The sequence below is a fragment of the Perca flavescens genome, chromosome 22 (genome assembly GCF_004354835.1).
Source record: "Perca flavescens isolate YP-PL-M2 chromosome 22, PFLA_1.0, whole genome shotgun sequence".
Taxonomy (NCBI): domain Eukaryota; kingdom Metazoa; phylum Chordata; class Actinopteri; order Perciformes; family Percidae; genus Perca; species Perca flavescens.
In genome coordinates this window covers 6,339,813-6,355,457 of record NC_041352.1, presented here as the reverse complement: position 1 = coordinate 6,355,457, position 15,645 = coordinate 6,339,813, and the positions used below count along the sequence as shown (strand labels likewise).

Genomic DNA, 15,645 nt, shown 5'->3' with positions numbered 1-15,645 from the left:
CTGGTAAGTTGCGCTGACAGAGGATGCCAGTAACGTCCAGTAACTACGTTCAGTAGATACATTCAAGCATGACGCTCCTCCATCAGTTATGGTCTTAAACCCGCTCTACATGAGATAAACGGTTGTGATTGGCCCATCCCGGTTCTGGACGGCTGGAGATCTGTATGAACGGGAGGGGGGCCAGACGTATCTGCCAGAGTAAATGAAACATGAGCTTGGCAGATTCTTTTGGTTCCCAGGCTAACATCGAACCAGTTTAAAAAGAAAAAATGCATCATAAGGTTTTTTTTCAGCCATTTTGAATTATTATAAAGTATTTGTGATATGATAAGTACACCTGAGAAGTGCAAAAAAAGGTCTACCTACCCAAAAAATACAACCGGTGTTTTTGGACATTAATAAAATGCATTTATTTATTCCAAGAATAAGATTTTGAAGCCTTTTCTCTTTTCTGAGTCTTTTTGACACCATCATGACATTCTCTAGCACTAGTAGTTCTACACTAGTAGTGGCTGTTTGATGGATGATTTTGCCAATAGTCCCTTTCAGCTGTAAAGGCATTGGGAGATGTGTTGAACTGATTTTAACTCATCAGGAATTTATTCTGACCGTGGTAGCAAAAGACACGTGGCATCAGAGACTGCAGGTTGAACTGGGCTAACAAAACCTGCGGCCACTGCATCGAGGAGCAAACCTCTATATATGGGCACCCGCTCTACCAAGTGAACTATCCAGGCACCCACAAAACACTTTAAAGCTGTAAAGAGACTTAAAACTTGCTAGCCAAGCAGGATTTAGGCTACCCATAATAATATTATAATATAACAGACTCACTCTGTGATACCGGTACAATTCAAAGAGAACAGCTGCTGTTTCGAACATGAAAATGTCAAGACATTTTTCATTTTTCCAGAAAGAAATATCCTCATTTTCTGGCCAATATGGTTATTTAAAACCTGTTGTATATTGCTGTCACTGCATCGCTTCGATCTGCATTAAGAATGTCAGTACAAACGGTTCTTTCCGGTATTGTGGTAAACAAAGGATTTGTAATAGATAGAAAGATTGTATTTTGGTGAATTATGCCTTTTAAAAAAGTATCAGGGGACCTTTCATCTACTGGCACAGGTGCATTTTTCAGTGCCATTGTCATCATAGAATCACACCTACTAACTACCTGTTCCCTGAGCGTAGCCCAACACACAGGAGGTATCACACTGACAAAGTACCTGCTGTGCTGAGGGAAATATATTCCATTATCTAAGTGTGTGTGCTATTCTATTTCCAGATTTCTGTCCACAGATAGAAATGTCAACCATATTGGCTTCATTTGATTCTATGTCATTTGGTGGATGTTACAGGTAAGCAATGGGACGGAGATGCTGAGCGGACGCCATTCAGTAACAGTCGAGACGCAGGTCCAAAAACAGCAGCAAGAGGATCGAGATGGTTTCCAACCAGCACAGAGACAGTACAACTCCCTGCCACGGTGAGACCGCCTCGCCCTTCCCCCTTCCCCTTTCTTTACTCCATCTGTCTGTCTCTTTCCGTCCTCCTCTCTCCCTCCCCTCGCTGCGACTTATCACGTTCTATTTGCCCTTTCTTGACCTCTTCATTCGGCTTTTTCCGATTTCCATCAATTTCTTTTCCTCATATTGTGCCTTCACCCTTTTTTCTCCACACTTTCTTTAACGTATCCCTTTGGTTACAAAGTCAATCACCACAAAGCCACTTTTAACTCCTCTCCAGACATTCAAATGATTCTTAGCAAAACTCTTTGAATGAAATCATTTAATGTGATCACTTGGAATTATTCGACTGATATTCACTTTCATTAAGTCAATGTTGACCCTGAAGAAGTGATGACTTTGTCGCAGGCATCAACCCCCCGCCACCCCGCTTCTCCAACACTTCCAGTATGATGAATAACAGCTCCAATATATTTTTTTTCATTTTCTCTCGGCAATCTTTTACACAGCTTGAGTCCAGAGCTACAACCGTTGCTCTTCATCTTCTCCATCTTCATGTTTCGATACTTTTGCATATTTTTCAAAGAGATGCCAATAAAGCTTACCATATCTTCCATCTTGAGGTGTTGGGGTTGGGGGAGACTTTAGTATCAGTATTTGCATTTCCTGCCTTCACTCTGTATGTGTGTATCTGTGCCTTTACCAATCCTCTGAAGCTCTCTAATCGCACTTTAGTAAATTTAAATTGCAAAGCTAACCATTGCTGGTGGAACATTTTCACAGTGTAAAGGTCTTACAGAGAGAAAGTCTCCAAAGACACAAATACTATACTTTGTCTGACTGACACAGGGATTTTAAGTTAGTAATGAAAGAAAGATAATTTCCGCTCCCTGTTCAATATTTCCTCATGGGAAACAATCCAATGTGAGCTTTATTGTATTGTGAAATGTACAGTATGTTCTAAAATGTTGAAAGTGAAGTCTGATTTATTTAAGTTTTGCTGCTTTGCCAGTTTAAACAAAGCCATAACACTTAAAGTGTGTCTATATATGGGTGTTTGTGTGTGTGTGTGTGTGTGTGTGTGTGTGTGTGTGTGTGTGTGTGGTCTTTTAATTGTCTTGGCCAGAGTAACTCTGCTCTCCTGTGATTTTAATCTCTCCCTGCACAAACAGCAATCATTTCTTCATCGCCATCCTCTTTTGCTCTGCTGTCTCTGAACAGTCACAGTCAGGTCGATTAAAACATGTTCCTGACTATGCCTATGGATTTTCGGTCCACATGGACGCATAATCAATGTGGCCTGTATAAGCCAGACCGATCTGTGCATTCACTTCATAGGTGTCATCTGCTGGCATCTCATGTGATGTGACAGTTGCCTCCAGCCCTCCCTTCTCACTGAGTACCTTCTCCTGGGAAAGTTGCTCTGACCGGCCAAAAAGCCAGGCGAGGATGGCCTTTGATATGCATTCCTCTCATAATCACATAGCGTCTTCTAGCAAAGAGTCGCATGAGCTCAGGCTTGACGTTTGACCCCGACTAAGGCTTTTCAGAGCTTGTGTCTCGGCACGGCTCCTCATTAAAGAGCTAAAGTCTTACATCTCCAGATTAATAACCACTATTCCCTCGAACCTCAATCACCTCTCTTTTGGAACTCCTTCATCCTGTCCTTCTCTTCCAAAACAGGAAAGCATGAGCAGTCAGCCGTTCAGCCGAAAGGGGACGTTCCCTCAAAAAAAAAAAAAAAAAAAAAAAAAAACTCCTTCCCTAAGAGCTTCCAGTAGAGGCCATAGTAGCTGGTTATCTGATGACGGCCAGGCTTAGCTGGCTGTCTGGGATGTGAGGATTGGAAGGGCCCTAATGAAGGCTTGTTGTCGGAGCAGGATTAGCGGTGACAGGCAGTGGAGGGCGAGAGGGGCCAGGAGAGGAACGAGTGTGTTAGTAGGAAAGAGAGACCACTGATTAGCCTGAAAGTAGTCTTGCTTTGCCAGACCTCCCTCCACAACACTGCAGAGCTGCGGAGGAGGGCCTGGCTATTCCACACAGCATTCCGGGACGAAAAAAAGGACATACGCCGAAATTTCCGGCGGCAACGGGGCAATCCCAGAAGTGGCACGTCATAGATATAGGCTAGCCTGAAAGAGACTCACACACAAAACTACACATGAATGTGGTCAAGAGAAAGTTCCTAAATGTGGCCTGAGTGAACGGCCAGTAGCTCTTCCATCTGTCATTGCAGCTCTTGCAGCCAAAACAACATTGTTCCACACTATAAAGAAAACATTATTCCAGGTTTATAGACAATTTATATGTACAATATAGCAACGATTGTTCCACTGTCCATTGCATGCATTTGGGTTTTTTCCCTAATCATTTTGTGTGCTTTCTCCTTCTTCTCATAAACTCTGATTCTTCCCAGCTGTTTTAAAAAAAACACAGCGGCCACAAATTTTTCTACGAGCCAACTTCCTGGCTTTGTTTGTTATGTTCTGTCATTCTAAATTTACCCGACTCTTTGGCATGATGTATTTTCCCATCCCCTCCCTCTGTCAATGTAACTAATCTACTTTGTGACATATTCTGGCAAAGGAGTAGAGGTGATAAGAGAACTGACTCCCCTGACGCATCAATCACGATTACATTCCTGTGGAACAATGCCATTTCTTCTCTCTCTCCTCATCGCCTCCGAACCTTCTTCCCTTTTCTACTTTAAAAACTATATAGTCATTCTCCAAACACAGATCGCTGCCTTGTGCGACAGGCGCTGCTCTGTATGTCAAGCCGGGGTGTAAATGCATGGCGGCTCGCCCAGACAGCAAAACCCAGATATGGAGCATGTGGTGGGGCTCTCTCTGCAGTCTGTCCCTACATCTGCCCCTGCGGCAATTACCCTCATACTTAACACATGCTCTACATGCATGCACACATAGAGCGGAACAACAGAATGTGTTTGTGTGGCACACGTACAGTACATAAATGCATACACATTTGTCCTTGCATGCATAAATGTAGACCTAAGCACAAGAGGCTCCGATACGGACGTTACAGTGCCATTCCACTCTTCACCTCCCCTTAGATTTGGTGGACCATAAGGGCATCCATTAAGAATGCTGGAATCGTGGGATTCTCATTACAATTACACTGTGATGAAAATCCTTATGGCGGATTTATGCCTGCCGCAAGTGGTTAATTGGAGTCTTGCCATAGGTATCTACGACATTTGGCTTGGTTTTGATCATAGACTCTATATAAAGATGGACAACTTGACAACTCCCAAAAAGGGAAGCCAAAAAATCTCGGTCAGCCACTGGTGGCTGGCTGCAGTTTAGGTCATAAACCCCGACCCCTTTATGTTAGCGGATGGGATATGGGCCAAACAAATACGTTAAAGTACACATCTTATCCTTTTTTCCCAAAGATGGTTTCTGTCATTTTAGATAGATCTCATGACGCGGATGTATGTTCATTTTTTCTGATAAGTTGGTTGTAATTAGTTATTTAGTTATTAGTAAAACACGATTGACAGCTGTGATTGGTCAGGTGGGTGTATGGGCGGGACTTTGATACCGTGGCTCCACTGCCCGATCCATTCTGGCTCCAAAATTACAAGATGGCGGCGCCTGTACCCGGGATATTTTGGCTTGTCATTTGTACAGTTGAAGGCGGTGGACACGCGTCGTCCATCTTTATATACAGTCTATGGTTTTGATTCCTAGATGAGCGTCAGATTACATATGCTGATATCACAACTGCAACGCTAGATCATAGTTATGTAAATGATCAGGCCAAATTATGCTTGAACTACATTCCCCACAGTGACTGTGTTTGCATTTACTTTGTGACACAGAGCGGTAGTGGGCTATGCATGTACTTAGAGGACTGGAGTTACATCCTCTTTGCCACCATCAGGAACTTATCGGAGGAAACAGAAGCAGCCAATCACAGTTCTTGCAGTCACCAAGTAGTATCTCTTAAGCCCAGTGTGTCAGCTAGGGTGTATCTTTGCTGGCTACATGTGTAGTAAACATAGCAACGATGTCACCCCTTAATGTGGAACTATACATACAGTATATCTAACTTTAGAGAATTTATCTTTTTTCTTTTGGCTCAGTCAAATGTATCATCTGTCATTTTTTTTTCAAAACCACTTACATGTTTTGTCATACTGTTCCTAAGGTGTGAGCTGTTTTTCAAGCACAGAAAGTGCAGTTTAGAAATCCCTCTCCCTGCCAGTGTGCAGTGTGTTTTTGCCCAGAAATTAAAAAAAATAATACATTTTAAAGCTGAAATTACAATACCGTAATACTGTGAAACCGTGATATTTTTGCTGAAGGTTATCATACCATCAGAATCTCATAACGGCCCATGCCTACTGTATCTCCATTGTGAGGTTTCAGTTTTAGAAAATTACAAAATAAATATTATGTCAGAAACACAAGTACAATACATAGCCTGTTCTGTCTTTTGTTCCTGTCGGCCTGTCTGAGAAATGCAGGCATTTTGGCCTAAAAGCACGCCGGGCCCCTGTTTCCCTCTACAGGCTTGTGTGCCGTGAACTCAAAAGCCTTTTAAGCGCACAGTGGGTCAGTGAGGTGTGAATGGGATTTCTCTTAGCACCCCTGACACAAAAGACACTGTCACAGGTCTTCCATAGCAACACGGCCTTAATGGATCGTAATAATGGAGGAGCAGACTCAACACCTGGCGAGGCCTCGCAGTTCCCAATGAAAGCTTTGCGGGGCCAATTTCCGTAAAAGGGAGCATATGTGGCGGGAGTCATGCTTGGGCCTTAGTTTTTCTTTGTATGAGTGATATAATATTAGTGCATCTTGGGCCGTCCTGTCAGTGTAGGGGCAGGACGAGTAGAAGGCAGATAACGCCACGAGGCCTGCCATTACCCTGTCTGTGCTGTAAGTGCACCCGTCTGCATCTCTGAAAAAGTAGTTAAATGGAAAGGAAATGAAAGAAGCCATTTTTCTTAGTGAGGTTTTAACATTTGTGTTTGTTTACAGCGTAGAACTAATAGTGCTGTGGGCGTTTTAGGCTTCCCCCGTTAGTCTCCTGTCTCTTTTATGTCGCTGTCTTCATGACACAGGATTCAGTGCATGCAAGCAGACTATAACAGATCTCTTTTTGCTCCACTCATGTTGCCTTCAGTGTTTCAACTCAACGCCACGACCACATTCCCCTTTTTAATCTCACAATATATGAAAATGGACACATTCCCTGCTGCTTTTGAATTCCCCTTCAATAGTGCTGATCCAGGGGCCGCTACAGAAAAAAAACGATCTTTAACTCCTCTGTTCCTTTTAGCTTTTTAGGGTGTCTCACTCAACAGCACAATTGACCTCTTTACCTATCTCTGTGTGTTTAGGCAACCTCGTAAGACTCCCAGCACGGTGTCCCAGGACTCACGGGACAAGGTGTACATGCCAGCAGATGGATTCCAGACATCAAAGGAGAACCCTGGCTACTCCAGCAGCCAGGGGTCACGTAACGGCTACCTTGGAACGTCCAACTTCAATGCCCGTGTCCTCTTAGAGACTCAGGAGTTGCTAAGGCAGGAGCAGAGACGCAAAGAGCAGGAGGCCAACAAGGCCAGGCCACCTCCCGCACAGGAAACCCCCAGCGGCAGCACCTACGACCACAACAGAGAGCACCCGCAGGCCCCAGGCTCTGCCCCGGTTCAGGCCCCACCTCAGTCCAAGGGCCCCTACAGACAAGATGTACCCCCGTCGCCTTCTCAGCTCGCTAAGCTCAGCAGGCTTCAGGGATCAGAGAAAGGGAGGCTGTTTTACTCCTGAGACAGTGACAAGGGATTAGAAAACTTTTGGAAGATCAGGACTGATTCTAAGGAGCATTAACATGTACAAAATAAGTCTGGGCAATAAGTCTGTGTTTTTTTTTAATGAAATGTTGAGAAACAAAGATTTTTATAGGACTGTTAATAGAAAATGTTAATATTTAAAGAAAAAAAAGGTTTTTTTTAATGATATAAACCATTAGCTTTCAAAAAGAAATGATTTTAGATGTTTTACTGTCCAGAATCGTGATCATCTAACTATGTGTATAAGTGCCTTCTGGTCCATCGATTGTAGACATCAGCCCAATTGGTTTTTTTGGCTCATGATCTGCAGCTTTGACCCATCCATCTGAGACATTTACTAGAGCAGATGTCACTGCAGAAGGCAATTGGTTTGGGCCATCACTGCATCGCCACATCTACCCCCCCATAACCCCGAGCACAAGCAACACATTCTCACTCCCATCGTGTCAAAAATCGACGCTTGATCAGGTGCCTTTGGTGTTTGTTATTGACGCAAAAAGTGTCCGTTAGAGTCATATTTAGACACGCTTGGTAGGGACTCTTGGCGTAACTTTTTGGCGCTCTGGGTCGGGACTCTTGGCGTCACTATTTGACGCTCTCGGGACTCGCGTCTAGCCCTTTGGCGTCATATTTAGACGTGCCTGGGGACTATGCGGTTTAACTGACATGTGGCACAAGAACGGGACAGTTAGGTTTAGGAAAAGATTGTGGGTGGAGTTACAAAATGAATGTTTCAGTGACATGAGGGATATAAACAGGACATGAACCCCGGTCTCTCGGGTAAAGGTCCTGTGTTGTTTGACCCATCCACCAACCCAACTAACATCCTTACGCGTATTTTTGGTCTTTTCATACCGTTGTCGCTCTTAATACTACGTCATCTTTTAGCGCCGAGGTCAAGCTGCTTATGCTCGATGCGTTCTATTCAGACGCCATAGGGTGATTTTTGCGTCGGTATCTGACTGATCAAGCGTCAGTATTTTAGGAGTTGGGAGTGAGAAGGGGATGGCACTAGGCATGTTTTTCTACCACTCGGGTGCTGGCGAGGTCTCAGTCGACACCACGCTTGTGTGAATGAGGCTTATTTTGGCTGTTCATGGGGACACCCCCACCTCCCCAGTTCAGGCAGGGAAATGTCCCCTTCGGTTTTAGATACATACAACACTAACCCAGAGTAGATCCTCCTTCCAACCCCCTCTTGTATTCAATATGATAATCCTGAAGAAAGAATTCTCTCTGCCTCTGCCGGCAGCGTTATCCCTGTTTTTTCTTTTCACATTGTCCATCCTCACCACACAGCCCTCTCGGTGGAGGAAAACAGCTTCAGATCTTCTTTATTCCTACCCAGCAGTATAAATGGGGTCGGGCTTGGGTTATTAATTAATGTACCTCATTAAAAGGGAATGGGCCCCTTTGTGTGTGTGTGTGTGTGTGTGTGTGTGTGTGTGTGTGTGTGTGTGTGTGTGTGTGTGTGTGTGTGTGTTGTCATGTATGGCGAGAAGGAAGAAACAGTGACCCTGCCAGCGTAGCTGTGGCCCCGTCCTCGCCTGCTGTAGAATGATTTGGCTGTAACCGAAGCCCGCTGGCCCCTAGGTGTCTGAGTTGTTACTCCCTGAATATTTCATCAGGGTGGTTATCAAACCGCATCAGTTCTGCAGTAGACGGCCTCAGTGTGGGACTGGCTCGCCATGGGCTCGATACAATGGAGCTGATTTTGTTTTCTTTTCATGATCATGTACCATTGGTAGAAACACACTCGGGAGCCTTTCCGTCATTCAATCAATAATTACTGGTGCATTTTCAGTGTGTTTGAGAGTGTATATGTATGACACTGTGTGTGTGTGTGTGTGTGTGTGTGTGTGTGTGTGTGTGTGTGTGTGTTAGTGTGTGTATGTGTGTGTGTGTGTGTGTGTGTGTTACCATCCCATACCATGAAATCACTGGAGAAATCCAACCTTTAGCTGGTTTCTTACAGTAAGTGCGTGTAAACACACTGCTTTTTGGAAATAGTGCAGGAAGCTACAAACTATGCAATGCCATATTTGATTTTTTTTAAATTACACATTTATGTTCAGGTCTATGTCCCATTAATAAACATCAGATATGCATTTGTCTATCCAAACCGGGTATTTACACAGCCCTTGGTTTAGGATTAAGACCAGAATCAGGATCAAGATCATGGTTTCTGTTAGGCATGCAGCGGTTAGAGTAGGAGTTATTTAATTATTGCATTTGAGGTTGCAAAAAGTGTGTTCTCACAAATAAAAGGGTACGTAAAATACAGTCTAGCAATGTTCTAGTGTGTGTGTGTGAGTGTAGGTGGACATGTGTTTAAGCGTCTGTGAATGCTGCCAGTAACTGGATGCTCCAATATGTCTATGAATATGTCTTGGCAGCCATATGAACCACTTGGCTGCCAATGGCATAAGAGCAGAGGAGTAGGAGGGAGAGAAGATGGGAGGCCTGACCCTGCAGATGATTCAGTCAATGGAGTAATCACAACTATTCCTCTGAGTCGGCAGCACAAACACGAGGTTACCCACAAGGCTGTGCTCCTTTTTGCTGTCTCTTTTTCTCTTCATTTATCCCCTTCATCTGTCAGTTTGTTTGGTTTCTCTGGGGCAGAATTCTAATGGGTCTTGTTTGTATGGGGGGGGTGTGTGAAAGGGGTCCTATTCTGACACAGACGCTGTTTAAAATGATATTCCCATGTTTTATGTGTCTCCATTGTGAACTGGGGAGGGGTTCAAGTGCCTGCAATATCTAATGAGTTTTTTTTTCTCCTCATATGCAAATTTGATAATATCCCATAATGCATGTTTATTATTTCTGTTGTGTAATTAATGTTTGTGCGCCCCCTCTGTGCCACGTGGATTCTTCCCATAAATCTATTGTTTCAGGGGATTTTGTTTTTTTAATCCTGGGAGAAATTAGATATATATTGTTATTGTTTCATTGTGTTTTTATGACCATCCCTCATTGTATTTTATTATCCACAATATGGTAGTATGGTGGTAAAAAAAAATGACGAATATGTAAGCACAGTGCAATTTTCCTTTTTACAACAGTGTATCATTAAGAGCGGTTTCTGCCATTCTCTGTATATACAATATAAACTTTTTTTCAGTGAATAAATTGAGGGTGGATTCAAATTCTTGTAACAATAATTGTAACAATAATTCCCCTCAATTGTGCTGCTTTAACATTCACAAATGGTTTCTGTTCTTGATAACACACCAGCGATATAAGATGAATAATTAAAGGTCAGTAATGAAAATCGTATTTATTGCTGCTACCATACTGCAGGTTTTAAGATATGCTATTACTGATTTAAGAATTCAAAATGAAATGCAGTTTATTGAAATTTTCCCCATTATAATTATAAATTTGGCTTGTGTCTTTCAGATGTATTTAGTTGGACTAAGAAGACTTAACAATAAGGTTTCTGTTAGTCATCTGGTTGCCAGATCCCTCCCTCATGCCTTTAAGCTAGAAATTAAATAGTATTTCTTAAAAAAGTTCCTCTCATAACTGGAGGAATGTTTAAACAAGTTGAACCTCTGCAATAGCTACAGCTATACATTGGCCCTAGCTCAAAATGTGGCTCCCACTTTTGTTGAAGTGGCAGTGAAAAGGTATGCTAAAAACACATCCTCCCTGTCTCTCCCCCTCTTTGATCTCCATTCCTTGGTAGGTCAGTTTTAACGGCTGGCCGCGAGGTTTTGCCTTTGAGTTGGCTGAACTTCTAATAACATCCTGAGATGACTCCTATGGTGATAAAGACAATAGTCAAATTTATGATGTTCAACTCCAGGGGAAAGGCAGGTTCCTGGAATTTGGCCCTGCATCACAGAGCTCCTGCCAAATCTGTCTTCATCCTGAGGAAGGGAGAGGCCTTTGAAAGAATCAGTCTGGTCAGAGTGGAAATGTACTAGAAAGCGCACGCATCCGGGACAAAGACACAAGACATCCACTTGTCTATATATCACTTAAAATTAAGGCGAAGAGGGAGAGGAGACCAAACTCTGAAGTGACTCTATTTGAACATCCCTGCCGAGCCACAGTCAATTTCCCTCAATATGTCCTTTGATTGAGTGTCAATCGAGCAAATGTAGAGAAATTATCCCGCGTTTAGTCCAGTGGGCCTTTACAGTCAGATGTTTTTTGGAAGCCCTGAGCAGCGTTTCAGCTTTTAACTTGCTCACATGCAAAGGGCCTTTATTGACAGATTTCTCATCTGTCACAGGACCAAGGTGTAAGCTTTTAAGATGTAGGATTGCGCGGAAACACAAAGTGAGACATTTTCTCAGAATTCTGAAGTTGTGAAATACTATAGCTCGTTACAGAACAGTAATCCAATTAATCAGTGAAAAAAATTTACAAAATAAAACTACAAATATTTAATCAAAGATACTTTTACTCAGGCTTTAACTCAAATCGAACCATGTCACTTGTTTCACTGCCTTCATAAGGGTCAATGGTCGACTCCTAGAATGTGAATTATTTACAAAAGCATCATAACCAATAAGTAATGTAACAGCAGCGACCCCATTAATTAGAACGGGACACAACCGAACTTTGATGCTCACGTAGATTAGATTGCCATAAAAACCTGTCTGTCAGGACCAGATATGTTGATTGACAGTCAGACAGTCCAATGGGTTCATGTGCAAGCCTCACTTAAACTGCGGTCAGGATGCTGGCATTCTACTGGGACTGATATGGTTTAATGGAGCTCGGAGAATATGGTCCTCTCCAGGTTTAGAAAGACCATTTAGGATTACAGATACCATATGGTATGGAGAAACGTTTTATAGACAATAAAATGTCAATTCTATTGTGATTTGTGGAAATGTATAGAAGGGATATTTTTACGTACCGTAACATCATACCTACAGTTACCGACATTACAGACATAAATCCAGTCGACATACCCATAGATGTAAAGCCATCAAAACACAATAGGTCTCATCCTAGCATGACACACAACGCAGACAGCATGTAACCTAGTGGGTACTCTGCCGTATCAGCTTGCACCCTTAACACTTTGAGGCCTGAGGGAACATTAAAGCTGTCTTTCGCCCCGCTCTGTCCGATCATTACTCACACTGAAAGAGCTCTGCTGAGTCTTTAATATCCCCCTTTTGCATTCCCGCCAGCATAATACTCCATAATGAAAACCTTTTTTCTACAGTGATCAACAGCAGACTCTGTCGTTCGGGCCAGTTTGATTCCATTACTCCACTTTGTCCTCTTGACTCCTGCAGGCCGGACCGTTAAGACCCCTGTGTTGGCAAGTGCAAATGTGTTGATATGAGAAGCAGATGGGGTTCCTGTGAATCACCAGTAGATAAAGCTAGTGTCTAGGGATTTGGGAGAATTTTTCAGCCTGGTGAGGGCCTGAGTCGGAGTCACCTGTTTTGGGTTGAAGAACCTGCTTCTCCCTCTGATCCCTGATCTGCTGCCCCATTGGGATTTCAAAAGAGGAAATCGACATAGGAAAAATCGTGGTCATAAATCTCGACAGATGCACAATAAAAGCCTATTATGGGAGGCTGACATGAAGACACACACACACACACACACATACCTGGGGATTCTTCCCTAAAGCTTTGGGCAACATCTGGTGAGTGCATGTATCACAGGAGAAGCTGGTTTATGTAATGTGTGGGTAGAGGAAGGAGGAGGGCTAATGCCTTTCACTCTCTAGACCATGAAGTGGGCTTTGTGTGTGTGTGTGTGTGTGTGTGTGTGTGTGTGTGTGTGTGTGTGTGTGTGTGTGTATGTGTGTGTGTGTGTGTGTGTGTGTGTGTGTGTGTGTGTGTGTGTGTGTGTGTGCGTGTGTGTGTGAGTGCGTGCGTGTGTGTGTGTGTGTGTGTGTGTGTGTGTGTGTGTGTGTGTGTGTGTGTGTGTGTGTGTGTGTGTGTGTGTGTGTGTGTGTGTGTGTGTGAGACAGAAACAGAGAACATCACAGATGAACTGGCTTACTGAAAAGATGACCAGATGAGTAACAGAGAGAGCGTACTGTGTTTACCACAAGGGCCTCACCTCCCTCCCGTAGCAGGAATCCAGGCACTTTGTACAGCAAGATATGTGAAATTGGAGGAAAATGTTTGAGGCAATAGGCTCACTGGTTGACCTTTAATAGCAGTCAGGGATGTGATGTTGGATGAAGCCACCACAACTTACTGAACTTTAAAGACTGCCATAAATCTGTGTGGACTTGAATTCGTAGCATATGGATACTTGTCATTTTTCCCTATAGCTTACATACTTTACAATATGGAAGAAATTAAAAAGTATTCAAGCTGTATGATTGTAGTGTCTTAAGAAGAAAAAAGTTGAATTGCAAAATGAGAGATGTATAATATTTTATAAATAATCGTCTCTTACACCATTTGTATTAGATTATTTCTAGATTTTGTCCAAGTTAGATAAACACTTTTTTTTTCAAAAATCAGACTTGTCTTACAAACAGCCAAGACAAAAACAACACTGCAGATATACTATATATTTTTTCGTTTATTAGCTACTGAATTGAGCTGAATTAAACAATGAAAACTTATTGTAGCTTTAAAAACTTAAAACTGTCTAAAATTTCTAAAATTTGCATCACTCCTCAAATCTTTTCTACCAGTTGTAAAGATGTATCCATTGGCAGATTGATCTTTTATTACAGAATGTACCTTTTTTTAAAAAGGGACCTTGCTGTGTATGACCAGGTCACCCAACTAGGACAATCATTGATTTGTGTCGCTGTTTGGCACATGTTAATCATCAACTGGAAGGCCAAACTGTAATAGCTCACCATGTGATATACCATAATATCCCTGACCTCAGTGCACACCATGAAATGAGATCCCCTTTGGCCAAAATAGGTCCCAACCAGGCTACAGTTAACCCGCCCTCCTGCGCCAATTTAACCTGAGGCCCTTTCCCATCCTACCACCCATGGAGCGTCACACGCTGCCTGGGACCGGCTACAGCCCTGAAGGCGACGGGAGGAGATGACTTCCCCATAAATGAGGAACAACAATCAAGATAACAAGCCTACACATGTGCTATGAGTCACCCCCTTGTGAAAGCTTGGGCTTGATGTTTTTTTTACTTGAACATTTTATTTACACTCCAGTGGGATTTGAGGTCGCCATAGAACCTGCAACAAAGTACATGAAACGGTCTTTGGGTTTCTGCTTAGGTTATGACGCAACGTTTTTTTTATTATACTCTGTCTCCAAGTTTGTATCACTTGACTCTGGTGTAATTTAGGCCTGTAAAAACTGGTGGTGGTGTTTTTGTTCTTGCTTGTATGACATGCTGTTGCTGTGCAGTGAGAGGACATACAGGCAGGCTACCAGTAGAGCTATTATTGTGAAAAACAGAAGCTTGTGGGCAACTATGGGGCATTCCCTGGTGGGCTGCATTGAAGGTAATGGGACCTGTCATATTCCACACACACTACAGGGAACATTCAGAACCCTTTATACAAGTAAAGTAGCCCAACAAAGAGCCAGATTTAAAACAGAAGGTGTTCTGAGGGCCGTTTGATTGGTGACACATGGAAAGAAACCGTTAGAATTGACAGTTTCTTTTCTAGCAAAGGGAGCCTTTGATTCTTCAAAAAAAAATGTATTTGAAGCATCTGTCTTGCATGAGGCATCTTCTCATGCAAGACAGATGCCTCAAAGACATTTTTTTGAAAGTAATGTTATTTACCCCCTTTACTTTATGCAAGTCATGAGAGAGTCAGCACAAGTTCACTGCAAAGATAAGCTGATAGCTGCACTTTTACTCTCAGCTTGCGGGCAAGCAAGTCAATATATAATGAAATAAAATGAAAACACAATTTTGTCTTGTTTTCATGTGTGGACAAGAAATTACATGTACTTGACCAGCTTTGAAATGGTAATGCATTGTTTGAAGTATTCTGGTAAACAAAGTAGCACAACAAATGCAAATATGCGCTGCGGTTTTGATCTCATAATAATCTCTTCCCCCAAATTCGGGTCGTTTCTGTGTTTTCTACATCAAATAAATGAATTATTCGACTGAACATCTATAATTAGTATCCCGATCCCTCTTGCTAGCTTCGGCTTTATCCACCTTTACGAGATAATTCAGATGATATGAAAGAGTTTCTGCCTTCTGACACAGAACAAAGCCTTGTTCCTTGCTGAAAAACAATGGCTGTGCGGTTTACGGCTGACATTCTGCGTACCATACACCAAATATATACTGTGCTGTCATTTATGTTGACATTTCATTTGTTTGCCTTGACACACACACATTTGATCCATGTGCCATTGCTCCGCCTCACTGTCCCGGGGAATAAAAGACATGGTGCTTCAGCAA

General features: G+C 42.7%; 1 protein-coding gene across 4 annotated transcripts in view; it reads left to right on the top strand.

Moving 5' to 3' along the window:
• LOC114549067 (partitioning defective 3 homolog) overlaps window positions 1-10,515 on the top strand; it is a 387,004-nt gene extending 376,489 nt beyond the window's left edge. For all 4 annotated transcript variants that reach the window (XM_028569211.1, XM_028569212.1, XM_028569210.1 and 1 more), the window contains 2 exons: window positions 1,362-1,489; window positions 6,841-10,515. In XM_028569211.1, the coding sequence (XP_028425012.1) occupies window positions 1,362-1,489; window positions 6,841-7,270 (558 nt within the window). In that variant the 3' untranslated portion in view covers window positions 7,271-10,515. The remainder of the gene's footprint in view (window positions 1-1,361; window positions 1,490-6,840) is intronic.
• Window positions 10,516-15,645: the final 5,130 nt, after the last annotated feature.